Here is a 13,329-nt window from a genome sequence, read left to right as displayed (position 1 = left end):
TTAGAGCAGCTGCACACCACATTTTTAAAGATTGTACAGGGACCAAATTATAACCCTATGAGCATACATAATGAGGCAGCGCTGAGAGAAAGCTTTCTTGCTCACAACCAGACTCAGGCTGGGTGGCCATCTGCCTCGAGTGACTGGGGTCATAGAAAAATAAGGGAATCGGGGTCGGAATTCTTCCATGTGTAATTGCAGCAATAATAAAGCACTCATTATCATTGGTGTATGGTACCACACCGACATTGACCCTCCTGTGAGTAATTATCATAACAAAAATAATAGCTGCTCTGTGTGTTGAGCGGAGTCGCTGATAAAAAGTGGCAGCAATCACAGACAGCAAAAAGAGGAGTAAGGAGCCAGAAGTACAGGGAAGAGAAGACACTCAGTGAGCAGCACGCATTGATGGGATATGAATACGCACAGATGGAGAAGGAGCCAAAAGAGAAGCCCACCCAGCAATTCAGCCCCTGCAGCATCTCACTATTCTGTGAACTTTTGGCAATCTGATGTGGTTATGGGCTTTGTTCCTGAGGAGAGGGATCAGAAATTCTACTCTGGATTTGAAAAGAAAGCCAGTGAAGAGGAAATAATACAGGTGAAGTATGACTTTCTTTAAAGGTTCCTGCAGGTAAATGCAGGACTAAATAAACGCTGAGTAAATATCTATTTAGTCAGCGAACTCATGTAGACTTGGGGAGATAGGCAAGGTCCCCCCTTTACCCACTGATCACATGGCCGCATATTGTGATATTAACACCATTCACCCTCATTCATACCAACCTGCCCACTTGAATTGGCGCTCAGGGCAAAAATGATATATAATGTTCTTATAATGTTCCAATGTTATTAGGTAGGATGATCCAATGTAATAACAGACTATGCCCAAGTACAGCACTTTAAGGCCTGTCTGTAGTTCAACCTAACTGAACAGATTTTTCAACTTTTATTAAAGAAAAGTTAGTTTTCAGCCACATGAGGGGTTAAGCTCTATGGACTATTTCCTGATAATATTGATCAAGGAACTTATTGAATAAAATCAATATGGTTTAAGAGCAGGATTTTTGTTTCATGAAACAAATGTAATGATGTTGTATATCAATGTCTTTTGTATTTTTTATCAGCACTTCCTCACTGTGTGATGCACTCCAGAGTATGACTTAAAATTCTCAAGTGTGCTATTTTACATTGATATTTGGGTATTTGTTATATTACCGTACTGCGTTTGGATTTACCCGCTTAGCTTGCTCAGGCACAGGTTAGTTTCTCGGGGGGGGGGGGATCGATGGTTTGTAAATCGAAGAGGTTAGTACTGAACTGTTTGATTGCATATACAAATATCATATTTAACAGCTGCCAGGAATGCTTTTAAATTTCAAAGTAAATCGGTCTTTGTTGAGCACAAAATTTGATTTATTTCTATGTAGGTAAGAATATTCATGAAGTTCATAGCCTCATGATTTCATTGCCACTGATTGCCATGGGAAAACATTAAAAATGCTTTCATGTCATCCTACAGCCAGAGCTAAACAAAATGTTAAATTCATTTTTCAGTCTTCACTGCACAGAAAGAGCGCTTTTATTTTTGTACAGGGTATAAATGATGGTTGTGCTAATATGGAATCTGCTATGTAAATTGCTTTTGAAGATTAAAAACCTATTAAATTGAGAGGATTTCACACACAACCTGAATTTATGCACATTCTGCTGTTTGTGGTTATCATGCTAAACTGGACATGCTCCTTTGGACGTTGGGCTGGAACAAATCATATTCATATATTTAGCATATTAATTAAGTTGAATATCAGATATTCTCTCTCTTCCTTGCAAACTCAAACATAGCCTTATTCACAGTGGATGTGCTTTTGCTAGGCAAGACTTAGCTAATTCCTTTGGGGCGAGTGCCCTTCCTGTCACACTGATCAAAGCTTCTCTCTTGATATGAGCATAAACTGCTCCATGCCCCATCACCATCAATGTCTGTGCATGCATGCAAGTTTGAATGTGTGCTTGTGCAAGAGTGTGTGTTTCTACATATGAGAGGTGAGGTGGGGGTGTTGGTGTGTGTGTGTGTGTGTGTGTGTGTGTGTGTGTGTGTGTGTGTGTGTGTGTGTGTGTGTGTGTGTGTGTGTGTGTGTGTGTCCTCCATCACCAGAGGCTGTATTATGCATTGTTGCTGGCATGGCCTACATGCTCACCCAAGCATGGTCCAGTGTGGTACAGTACACACATCTTCCCATCCCCACTGCACTGCCCTATCGTGTCCGCAGGGCCGCTTCATTTACCTTTGCTCCTGAATTAATGCCAGTTAACTGTCACATTAACTCAAATCTGTTTGAACTCTTTGTCAACAAAATAAACCAGCCTCACAACATGATAGCCAGGGTTATGTTTGCTTTGATACACAACACACGCATGAGCTGAATTAGACTGGATGTATAAATGCATATTAAAGCTGAAACCATCCATACGTAACCTTTGCGTTTCCTCAACAAAAGGCAGTGTTGCATAAAACGCCATAGCTTAATGTCACATTTTGTTTTCTCCGAAGAACTATGGAAGAAACATATGTTAATGGATATATAAAGAACTTTTCTTGCTCTGCAGCAGATGTGCAGGTGTTTCATTCTGTGTTTCAATAAAGGCCAAACTGTGGGTGTGGACGCTTGATTGAATGAGTCTATGGCCTTGTTTCTCCGTATGTCTTCACATGTACATGTGTATTGAGCATATATTTGCCAGCTAGAAGCTAGTGTGTTAAATTCTCTTAGCATGTGTGACAAATTCAGTGGCTGGGAAAAGAGCAGTGCATCGCACGGCCTCATCTTGGCCTCTCACAAACTGAATTCTAAAGAGGCTATCGATCCGTCAAAGTCTCAGTTCATCTTTTGCTCTATAACTATCTCGCGATCTTATCTCTTATCTGGCTTTGGATCAGCTCTCTTCCTCTGTGTCTGTCTGTCATTGTGTCTTCTTTAATTGTCTCTCATTTTGAAAAGACATGATGCAGAATGCAGGAGAGAGATGCAGCAAGCGGGTGAGACTGATAAAAAAGAAAGAGCATCCCCCACTCGTATGTCTTTCATCCTAATCCATGGTCTCTGTCCAAGAAAGGGCCTCCTTTTCACTGGTCTGCCCCAAAGCCTCTTATATGTGACCCCTCTGTGTCTCCCTCAGGGCTTTCTCCCACGGCCAGCAACCCCGCACACATGCACAGACACACATCTGTGCGTTTTACTTCATAGTCATTTTTCATGTGAAGAAAGAGCTGTATGTGTTTGTGTTAAATGAAAATTCAAACGTCTCCCCCACCCCCGACAAAAAATAAATAAATAAGAATAAACAAAGAAGGAGTCAGAATGGATTTTCTCAAAACAACCGAAACCAGAGCTGTAAAGTGCAATGATCTGCAAAACTGACAGAGCCTCTTACTAAAGAGTTCGCCCGAACACAAATTTATCGCCAAGCTGACTAACACAGCTGCTGGGAAAGTGTGTCTCTCGTTAAAAGGACTGACCTCAATAAAGATGGAAGTTCGGCAGTCGGTTATGTAACGGCGTGAGCCCGAGTCTGTGTGCGTCCATGGATGAGGCAGAACAAGTGTGGATGTGTATGCTACTATTCACATGCATGAGAAAAAGGCACAAAATGCCATATAGGCAGGATTGTATGTGCACATCATAGGTAGTTAACTCAGGACTATGGCGGCGATCCTTAAAACAACAGAGCTGTGGTTCGGACAAGCACGTGCTATAAAGCACGTATGGATAGTGATACTTCAGCACATGCATACCAATGCTACAATAGTCATATTTATGGAAGACATAGAAACCACTCTTCCTATAGAATTACTATAATCTCTCAGAAGTGGTCACACAGTAAACATATCAGACTTCAGTCAGCACTAAGAACAGAGAGGCTGTGTGTCTGCATTTTACTGAGGGACCTGATGATGGTTTGCACTCTGCCTAGAGTGACCCCACCCCTGGTAAATACAGGGTTTGAGGTTTCCTCTATGGATAAAAATACACTTGCTACTCAGCAGAGAGGCGGAAAGCCAGAATTCCTCTCTGCCTAAAACTTATTGTGGAAATAAATACTTCCATATGCATGACAAGCAGTCCCTTCGCTGTATTTGCAAAGATGGTTTGAGAAACACTGATTAACAAGGTTATACGCTAACATTGGCACAATTAAACGAATCATAAATGCGCGTCCCTGCATTGTGTTTTGTCCATCCTGAGCAGCCATACTGCTTGCTTATGACGTCATCAGAATGAGCTGTGATAGCGCTTGGAACTTGCGTTAATACTTCGAATTCTCCCGATTCGATTACGAATGAACTTTTGTTTGGGAAAAGTCTCAACACAACCGGCGGTATCGTAAAGAATACTTTTGAAATAGGAAGTGAGAGTTTTCATACAGAGTTATCAAGAGGATGAAATAAGATTATTCAAAATCGAGTAACTTCCTTGTTTGAAATGGAATCACTGGCCAAAGTCCATCTAGACCCGAGAACTTCGTAAGTAACTGAATTTGGATTGTCAGACTGTTCGGTCAAATGTTGGTTATATCTGTCGTTTACATTAAGGCAAATGTTGGTCTGCGCAACTCTATATTCCGGATTTAATTCCGAATGCTAAGGAATCATAAGCGTGGCTGTGTGGCAAAAGACGCCCATTCTTTCGTTCACTCATTTTCTGATGTTGATTTCATTTTTAGGCACACGAATCAAACCACACTTCCCTGAAAAAACAACTGGAAAGAGACGATGGCGTGGAATGTCTCATTCGATTGCATCTGAGAAACTGGATATTGAGTTTCAGGTACAACTGAAAATGAGTCATAATCTCAGTGAAGATAAAGGGACAGAACTGAGAGATGTGTATAACATACTTCTGCACGCACCGTCAGAGCGATTGCAAAGCCTGACATTCCAGTTGGGTGATACTCCTGAAGATATTATCATCCATGCTTTTTGTCTTGTCATTCTCCAAAGGGAGCAACAAGCTTTGCACAAACTCCAGATGCTAGAAAACAATTACATCACCAACCAGCTGGCTGAAATATGGGTAATGAGGGGAGGTAAATTAAAAGATTTCGGAGAGCTCCGTGCCGAAGCTCAAGACCTACCCGAAGAAACGTTGGTGTCTTTGGCCCGAATGTTTAAAGTATTGTCGGCGAATCAACTGTGTGACCCACTACTACGAAATCTGGCATACAAGAGAGCACTTTCTGTCGACAGCCAGAAAACTAACACTTGTGACGAGGTGGTGTATGACCCGTTTAGGGAGGAAGCTCGAGATGTTTGTGGGCCTCAGGTTGCTGTGTGGCTGAGTTCCTCGAGTAATTCCCAGTTAGGTCATTACGACCAAGGTAGCAGCCTAAATGAAGGAAGTACAACCTTACTTCTGGGTTCACCCAACCCACTACATGGCAACTCAATCGACCATTCATCATATCCCAGTCATCTGGAGATGAGTATGCCCCAAACAGCCACATACGAAGGTGATAAAACAACTCCAACAGCAGGAGAAAACTCCAAGCAAAGTGAGGTGACTAACGCTCCTGAGCAGTCTCAATTACATGGAGATTCTTCGCATGAATCTAGGCAGCCTCCTCTTTGTGTAGCAAAGAAAAACTTGTATACGGATGATGTAACCGAGGAACAGTTTTCAAGTTCAACCACCCTTCCGAGCAGTCGGACGAAAAGTTCAGTAAATGCTGCAACAAATAGTTTTCTATCCGCCACGACTGCTTCAAATCAAACGCATGTCAGTACAGACTCCGAAGAGGACGATGAGGCACGTTTCTACTCGTTTGTTATCCTGCATGCACCAGCAGATGATGAAATCGCAGAGAGCATCAAAAACAAGATTGAGACTATCATTGGTAGTGAAGGTGCAACTTACTCTGAGGAGTTTGAGATACCTGGGAAGAACACTCTAAGGTGTATTGAGGATGCCATTAACAATTCAGCCTTTACTGTTCTGCTGCTTACCAATAATTTTAACAACGCTTTGCTGGAGATGAAGACTGACTCTGCCCTCATCAACTCCATAAACTGCAGACACAAGTACAACACTGTGATACCTCTGCTGCCAATGCAGAACTGCTTGCCCAGGCAATGCATACCCTTAGTTCTTAAGACATTAGTTTTCCTCGAAGAGAACAGGAGCTTTGAGAGAAAAATAAAAAAGGCATTTTCTTCTGCCAGAATTGCACAACTAAAGAGCGTTTGGACTGCACAGCAGAAAGGACGAAGACGTTCAAACCAGTGTTTCAATAAAGCCGAGCCCTTGCTAGAAAACTTGCACATTGGAAAAGATTTCACTGGTGGGCATTCACCGTGGCAGCAACAACCAAATATTCACATTGAAAATGCTAATTACATTATGATTGGTAATGATTCTCAAATGACGGTGGATTACCATGGACCCAAAGAAGAGGACAATCAAGACCAACTATGATTCGAGAAATTGCTATTTAAAGTCAAGTAAAAAGGTCCATGTTCATTTATTGGAGAACAATATTATTCAAATCTAAATGAATTGAAACGGGATAAAGTGTCTTTGCAGTCGGGTGATATATGGATATTTAATTGCAGACTGCCATCTACTGGCCACATCTGATCTCCTCAGCTGTGTGAACCCTCTGGAGGCACTAGGGTGCATTGCTGTTTTGTCTTCAGCCATAGCATCCCGACATATTTATTTTTCTCAATCTCACTATTGCTCGGGACTCTTGGGGCTGTTTTGACCTAGATTATTTGAACATTCCACTCATCAGTGTGAAATTTCACGTTTTGGGTTTTTTCTCTTTTTGTAGTTTTATGATGCACTTCTAGTTTTGGAAGGAGGGATGGGGGGGGGGCAGTGACTATGCATTGATCATAAATGTGAAAACAAATAAATCTTGGTATCATTGGTTAAAAGATGATACATAGTTTAAATGACTACAGCAAAAAGCTGATTTACCGTCTGCTGCCAATTAGTAACAAACTTTTGCAAAAAAAAACTATTACCTGTTCACTTTTAAAATGAAACCAGTGATGCTGTATCAGATTTAATTATTTTTTGTAACTGATTATTTTCTGAATGTAGCTGTCAAAAGAATTTAAATAAGATCCATAAAACTTGGACTGAAAGTGAAATGTTTAAAAAGTAACTGGTTTGTCTAGTAGTCACACATGGTGGGGATACATTCACTTTATCAAAGCAGATGATGTGATGAAGAATTCCAAAAAATAGGGAAATGGGGAATATGTATCCTTAGCTGTCATTTTAAACGTTTGCCTTATTTAAATGGTTTTTAACACATTTTAAACATTGACACATTGTATTGTATTCAGTGTTACGGAATGACTGCTGATGTACCTTTCCGTTGTGTGTTTCCACAGGTTTATCTTTAATTACATTATGTTAAAAGCTTATCATGGTGGAGTAAAAATACTTTTTGCACAAGACAATCATAGTTGATTGTCTTGATTGTCACTTTTTATTTGTGTAACTGTTAGTTGTAATCAAACCACTCGTGTCTGGGTTTCATGCCTCCTGAGCTATTTGTGGTACGAAGCCACATGAGGAACCTCTGCTCAAGCTTCCAAGAAGAGTGCAGTTGGAGCACAAATTAGCCATTGAACTCTTCTGGCACACACACACTCAGAGAATTTTGATATCAATATGTTGCCGATATTGTATGTTATCAGTGTGCCTGTAAGATAATTGTTAATATTTGCGTGTTGAAATGAATATTTTTCATCCATTGTTATCAATATTAAGGTTAGAAGCTGTTTTCTGCTCACAGCTTCCCATAATCTATCAGTATATTATGCTGATACTCTTTTGATATTGTGAAAATAAAGGCTTTCAAAGCAGGTTGTGGTTGGCTGTTGATGTGCCATAGTTTTGTCCCTATTAGACAATAATCCTTTCAACCTTTTTAAAATTAAAATTGGCAGAACCAGTTGCTTAGCCATCGGATCTTGATTTGGGTTAAAAAAACAAATAGGTTGAAACTCATATCTCACCCCTTCAAAAATACCAAAACCAGGCATTGCATATAGATAGATAGAAGGTAGAAAATAAAAAGGAGAAAGTTGACCTGAAAAAATTACAGTTTTATAATAGAATGGAATCAAATTATTATATAGGTAATTATAATAGGATAAGGAAACATTACAGAAAGATGAGGATGAAGATTTTGTCTGTTCCACTCACAGTAGTAACAAAGCGCTTAATTGATTTCTTCCGAATCAGTCAGATCAGTGTTTGTTTTTATAAAATAGTTTTCTATAACGTGTTCAGCATCCCTAAGTCATTTCCTGAAAGGCCACATTTTGGTTTAATGGCTTGATTAAGATGATTGTCTTATTCCTGAACAATGATCACTGTCTTTAGGGATAATATTTGTAATTGGTTTGTTTATTTCAGTTTTTTTTACCTTGAACACATGCCTTTCTGAGCAAGATACAAGTTAATGTTATTTGAAATGATAAAAACAACAGGTATTTAAAACAGTAACAGCCTAAGAAGGCTATCTTGAAATTAAAATGTCTAGAGCAGAGGCTCTCTGTTGACCCGTCATCTGTATCAAATGGCCCTTGCTTTTGGCAAGGGCTCATGTCTCACCTTTTATCTGCCTAAAAAATACAAAAACGTAAATGAAATAAACAAGAAAACCTGCAATTATTAAAAAAGGAGAGGAGCAAAAATAGCATATGAAAGCAAATAAAACAAATGAGGTTCAAAACATGTGGGAAGCAGAATTTGCAGGAAAATAAAAAATAAAACCATCAAAGTTGGCAAGAAACGACTGCACGGCAAACAATCATGTGACAACATCCTGGAAATGACAAGTTATGTTTTCTGTAGTTGTTCAATATATGTATTTGCAGGGTTTGACCAGTGATTCTCCTTCTGACTTACTATGATCGAATGCATTAACAGTTGCACCTAACACTGTAGGGTAACCTCACTGGAGGTGACCCTGCAATATCACATGGGGTAAATACTGCCCTGTTCGCTTAGAAGCTTGAAAGTCAGATGGTAAATCCATGCATTGATTCCACTACATAATTACGACTGTTAGAAATTCAAAAAGTGCTTATTGTCGTCATTCAGCTCCAGTCGGTCCACGATATTGTGACTTTTCTCAGGAATGAGCGGCCTGATTGAGTGGGTGGGTCGCGCATGCGCAGTATCTTCAGCTCAGCGCGGCAGGGGAAAAACGCAGAAGAGAGGGAACGAGAGGAGAGGAGGTGGGGTGACAGAGGAAACATTAACAAAAGAGTTATAAGAATAACATGGACACGAACAGCCGCTTCGATTCGTGTGCGCCGCCATCCTCCGGTGTCAAGCTTTAGCGTCCCGCCCGCTGCCGCCCCTCTCCCGTTATGTCTGCGGAGAATGACGGCGGGGAACGGAGGGAATCCTCAGAAATCCAGCCCGTTCTACTGCATCACCGGGACGGAAAACTGATGTAACCGTGGTCTGCCCCGCAAGCCCGCCGTGCTCTCCCCGCTGCCGAATCTTCAGGAATATTGCTTTTCCAGGAGAAAGAGGGGGTGGGGGGCGGGGGGTCTCACTGCGTTTGAATTCCTCTGGATGGGATGTCATCCGCGACCAGAAGGAATTCCTCCGGCTGACTGATCCTCCAGCTGCAGAGCGGCGGCGCCCAGGGAGAAAAAGATGGGTGATGCGGCAGCTGACCGAGGGATGAGACGGACTTTTCTCGTCCCTGCCATCAAGAGCTTCGATCACTATGACTTTACCAGGGCCAAGATATCTTGCAGTCTGACCTGGCTGGTGGCCAAGGCGTTCGGCTCGGGTAGGTGGCGCCTTCTTTTCACTTCAGTGGAAAACATGGTAGACAATCAAATAACAAGTGTCGGAACTTGTGTTGGGAGTCAAGGCCTTGAAGAGCCAGACCTCGTTTGTATTTAGGTTACAGATCCATCCCTTATCTAAAATCCTAAAAATCAGCCCTTTTCTTTTTCCCCTATTGTCGGTTGGTTGTTTTTGGAGGGAATGGGGGGTGATTGAACGATTCAACCATTTTCCTCATAATGACATTCCCAATCCAGAGGGCATGGGTCACATCCACGGCACCAGGGCTCATGTTAGTGGGTTATTTTTTCAACTCCTCACAAGCCCGTTATCCAACATACATCTAAAGTATGCTGTGAGTATTTATTGTGTGCAAGCTTAAAGTGTTGACCTCTGGACTCAACTTCAGAGGAGGGACACTATGTGTGATTTATTCATACATTGTAATAACCTTTTGTTGTTGTTATTCATGTTTCACGTTCATATTGGTTATGCTTTTGCATGCTTCTATTTTACAACTAAGTAGTCTTCAACACATATTTGGTAATACTTTGCTGTGAAGTGACATGTTGAATTGTTCTAAACAAGAGAAAATGGAGTTCAGGATGAAACTAACTTGCCTTCATGACACAATATTATTAAAAGTAGCTTCACTTTCAGCATTTGCTACATTAAACTGGTGTTTACACATCAGTCCAGTCAAACTATAGTTCCATATTGGACTTCAGAGATCTAAGTATATTTATAGTATACTAAATTGTACTCATACTACATTGTACTTGTACTACATTGTTTGAAATTGATGTGTCTGACATGAAATTTATTTAAATCCATACTGCATACTGCCTTTTTCTGATTGATCAAACATTTCCAGAAGCTCTGGCTATGGAAGTATATTTCACTTCAAAAGCTAAATACTGTCATTGCTGGACTATTTGAAATTAAGTACACGTGATGAATTTAGAAATACTGCTCTAAGGCCCTGATATTAAGATTCTAATCAGATAACTCTCACATGATAGACTTTAAGCAAATAAATGTTCTTTGCCGTGAACCTCAAACATTCAACAGTAGGAACATGATAAATGGTTTATAAAATGTCAGAAAATAGAGAGTAATTCCCAGTATGTCTCTAAAGTCTATCATTAAGCCTGCAAATTGTTCCAGAACCTCAAAACTTTTAGTTTCCTGTCATAAATGTCAAAGAAAAGCTGTAAATCAAGAAGCTGGAAGATTCGAAAAAAGAACTCCTCAATACAGAGGAATTTTTGGCTCATCATAATTGCGCCCAATCAAAATGATTTTCTCTTTAGATGTTGGAGCTAGTTACAGGCTAATCATGTCAGTTTAAAAAAAGACTTTTAATTTATTTATCACCAGTCTATATCGTCACTGACTATATTTTGCTGGAACCGTTATAAGATGACATCATCAGACCCTAATGTTTTGCTCCTCTCCGTGGTCACAATGGAGGCCATCGAGCTGAAGGACTGATTTCTGTATGTGGATTTGAGTGTCAGTAATTTTCTGTTCACATGACCACATGTATGTGTGTTGGCTCTAGCAGCCCAACCTCATAAAGCCCGAGTAATTCCAGCCCAGAGGTTTCCAGCTCCTAATAAAGGCTTCTTACAGCTCTCTCTTCATGTGCAGTTTCTATCAAACAGAGAAACAAACCCTAAAGAGAGAGACATTAAAAGTCAGACCCCTGAATCACACCCATTGATCCTCCAGGGTCTGCCAAACAGAGCTTCACATGACCTGCTTCTCTTTATAAGTGCATGAAATGGTGGAGAGACGTAGACGATAAGGAGCACAGCAACATGTGAGAAAACCAGACGTGCTCCTGTCCTTGTGGTGACACAATTTCAGCTCCCAGCATCTCTGAGATCTGCACCCAATGCACCAGCGGTCATCAACGCCATAGACGGCCTAGTTATAACCACTGTTTCAGTCTGCTAATTTTGTAAGATGGAGCAACAACTACAGATACAAGATGTACAAATGCAGTGCCTATTTGCGTCAAATAAAAACATTGAACAAAGTGGGAAAGTATTGGGAAAATGTGTGTCTTTGGCAAGTGGGTGTGTAATGAATGTCAGACCACCGGTGTAGCAGTGTAGCACATAAACAGCTGCTATAGTTGCTATATATTCAAATAGAGCACGAAACAGCTTGAGGAGCTTGCAATGGCCAAATTAATAGATCTATTTTTAACATTTTGTGCTTATTAGCTACTCTTACAAGTAGGATGCTCCTTGTCTTTCCCTTGACCCAGTGGTTTAGTATCTTAGCAGTAAATGTCATTTGAATATAGGCTGGCACTTATTTGAAAATGATTCTCTGCTGTTTTTTGACATATTCTAGGATCTTACTGGTTATGAAGTACATATTTTAGACACTGTACCATAACTGTCTCCTTGTACCCTCAGTTTTTCATGGTCAGCACTTTGTTTTTGCTTTATGTATACCAATGTCAGGTTAACAAAAATGGTATAGTCAGTATTATGCCCTTACGTCTATGGTATCACACTGTTCTCCTGGCAGAATTCTTCTCTTGGAAGAATATTTGGCTGTTGTAGCTCTGCTCCTTGTTGTGCTACTCCAGCTAACACAACACCCTAATAGTGCCTGGATGTGCTGAACCTGCGGCCGATCCCATCATCAGCACGTCATCCAACCTCTTTTTGAAATTACTTGAAAATAAAATATATATAAGATAAATATCAATGATTCAGGCCCCAAATCAAGGATTCTCAGAAGCACAGACCAGAAAGCATAAATAAACAGGAAATTAATTCTTAGGAATCAAAAAAAACAGTTTGACCGAAGAGCCCTGCGGGTCAAAACAACAAATTACAAGTCCAAACTTAAAATTGAAATCACTATTATTTTTTATATACTGTTATGTTTTGACTCTCAGGACCCCAGAACTACACTGACATGTTCCACCCCCTGTAATTTTAATATGTACAATAGAACCATTATCCCAGAGTCATACCTTCCACTCATCTCCTGTCAATATGAGGCCTTGAACTTTCACTGGGTGCTATTCTGCTATCTCTTCTCAAATGCAGATGTGAGTTGTGGTATTTACATGAATACCATGACTTTCATAAAGTTGATGATATTGCTGGAAACTTTTTTTTTTACCTCAAAACAGACTAATGTCAACTTTATGTCAGTTTTGCCCACTCTTAGTGTTTCCTTGTCTCATAGACATTTCTCAGGGGGCATCGTAAAGGGGTGACAGGTCAATTTACAGGCACCAGAGCTATTTATTGATGTATTTTGTGTAGTCCCCTCTTCTGTAAACAACTCTGTCTAACACTCACTCATACTTTCTTCCAGTGACCAATTACCTCGGAGCAGATTTTTTTTTCGCTAAAACGTAATCTGCTTTTGTATAGATACTTACAGACAAAACCCCCTTTTAATTTCAGTTAAAGTTTGTAACTCATAACACTTTTACATATACAGCTGTGTTACCTCTGTCATG

The 13,329-nt window shown here is 40.4% G+C and overlaps 2 protein-coding genes across 3 annotated transcripts in view; both read left to right on the top strand.

The window, feature by feature from the left end:
* The first annotated feature begins 4,279 nt into the window (after positions 1-4,279).
* ticam1 (TIR domain containing adaptor molecule 1) lies at positions 4,280-7,879 on the top strand. The gene is made up of 2 exons (XM_086173135.1): positions 4,280-4,525; positions 4,726-7,879. The coding sequence occupies exon 2, from the start codon at positions 4,785-4,787 to the stop codon at positions 6,471-6,473; it is 1,689 nt and encodes a 562-aa protein (XP_086029261.1). The 5' UTR covers positions 4,280-4,525; positions 4,726-4,784; the 3' UTR covers positions 6,474-7,879.
* Positions 7,880-9,136: 1,257 nt separating this feature from the next.
* Positions 9,137-13,329, top strand: part of camsap2b (calmodulin regulated spectrin-associated protein family, member 2b) — a 37,754-nt gene continuing 33,561 nt past the window's right edge. Inside the window, exon 1 of one of the 2 annotated variants that reach the window (XM_086172303.1) lies at positions 9,137-9,831. In XM_086172303.1, the coding sequence (XP_086028429.1) occupies positions 9,693-9,831 (139 nt within the window). In that variant the 5' untranslated portion in view covers positions 9,137-9,692. The remainder of the gene's footprint in view (positions 9,832-13,329) is intronic. The other variant, XM_086172304.1, reaches the window with a different exon arrangement.

The sequence above is a fragment of the Fistularia commersonii genome, chromosome 25 (assembly GCF_037954325.1).
Source record: "Fistularia commersonii isolate RoL2024-O1a breed Wild chromosome 25, RoL_Fcom_v1.0, whole genome shotgun sequence".
Taxonomy (NCBI): domain Eukaryota; kingdom Metazoa; phylum Chordata; class Actinopteri; order Syngnathiformes; family Fistulariidae; genus Fistularia; species Fistularia commersonii.
Note: the sequence above shows the minus strand (reverse complement) of the source record. Positions and strands in the feature narration are given on the sequence as shown.

Excerpts from the sequence above, each read along its gene's own strand:
- ticam1 (XM_086173135.1), top strand. The coding sequence starts at position 4,785 with ATGTCTCATTCGATTGCATCTGAGAAACTGGATATTGAGTTTCAGGTA.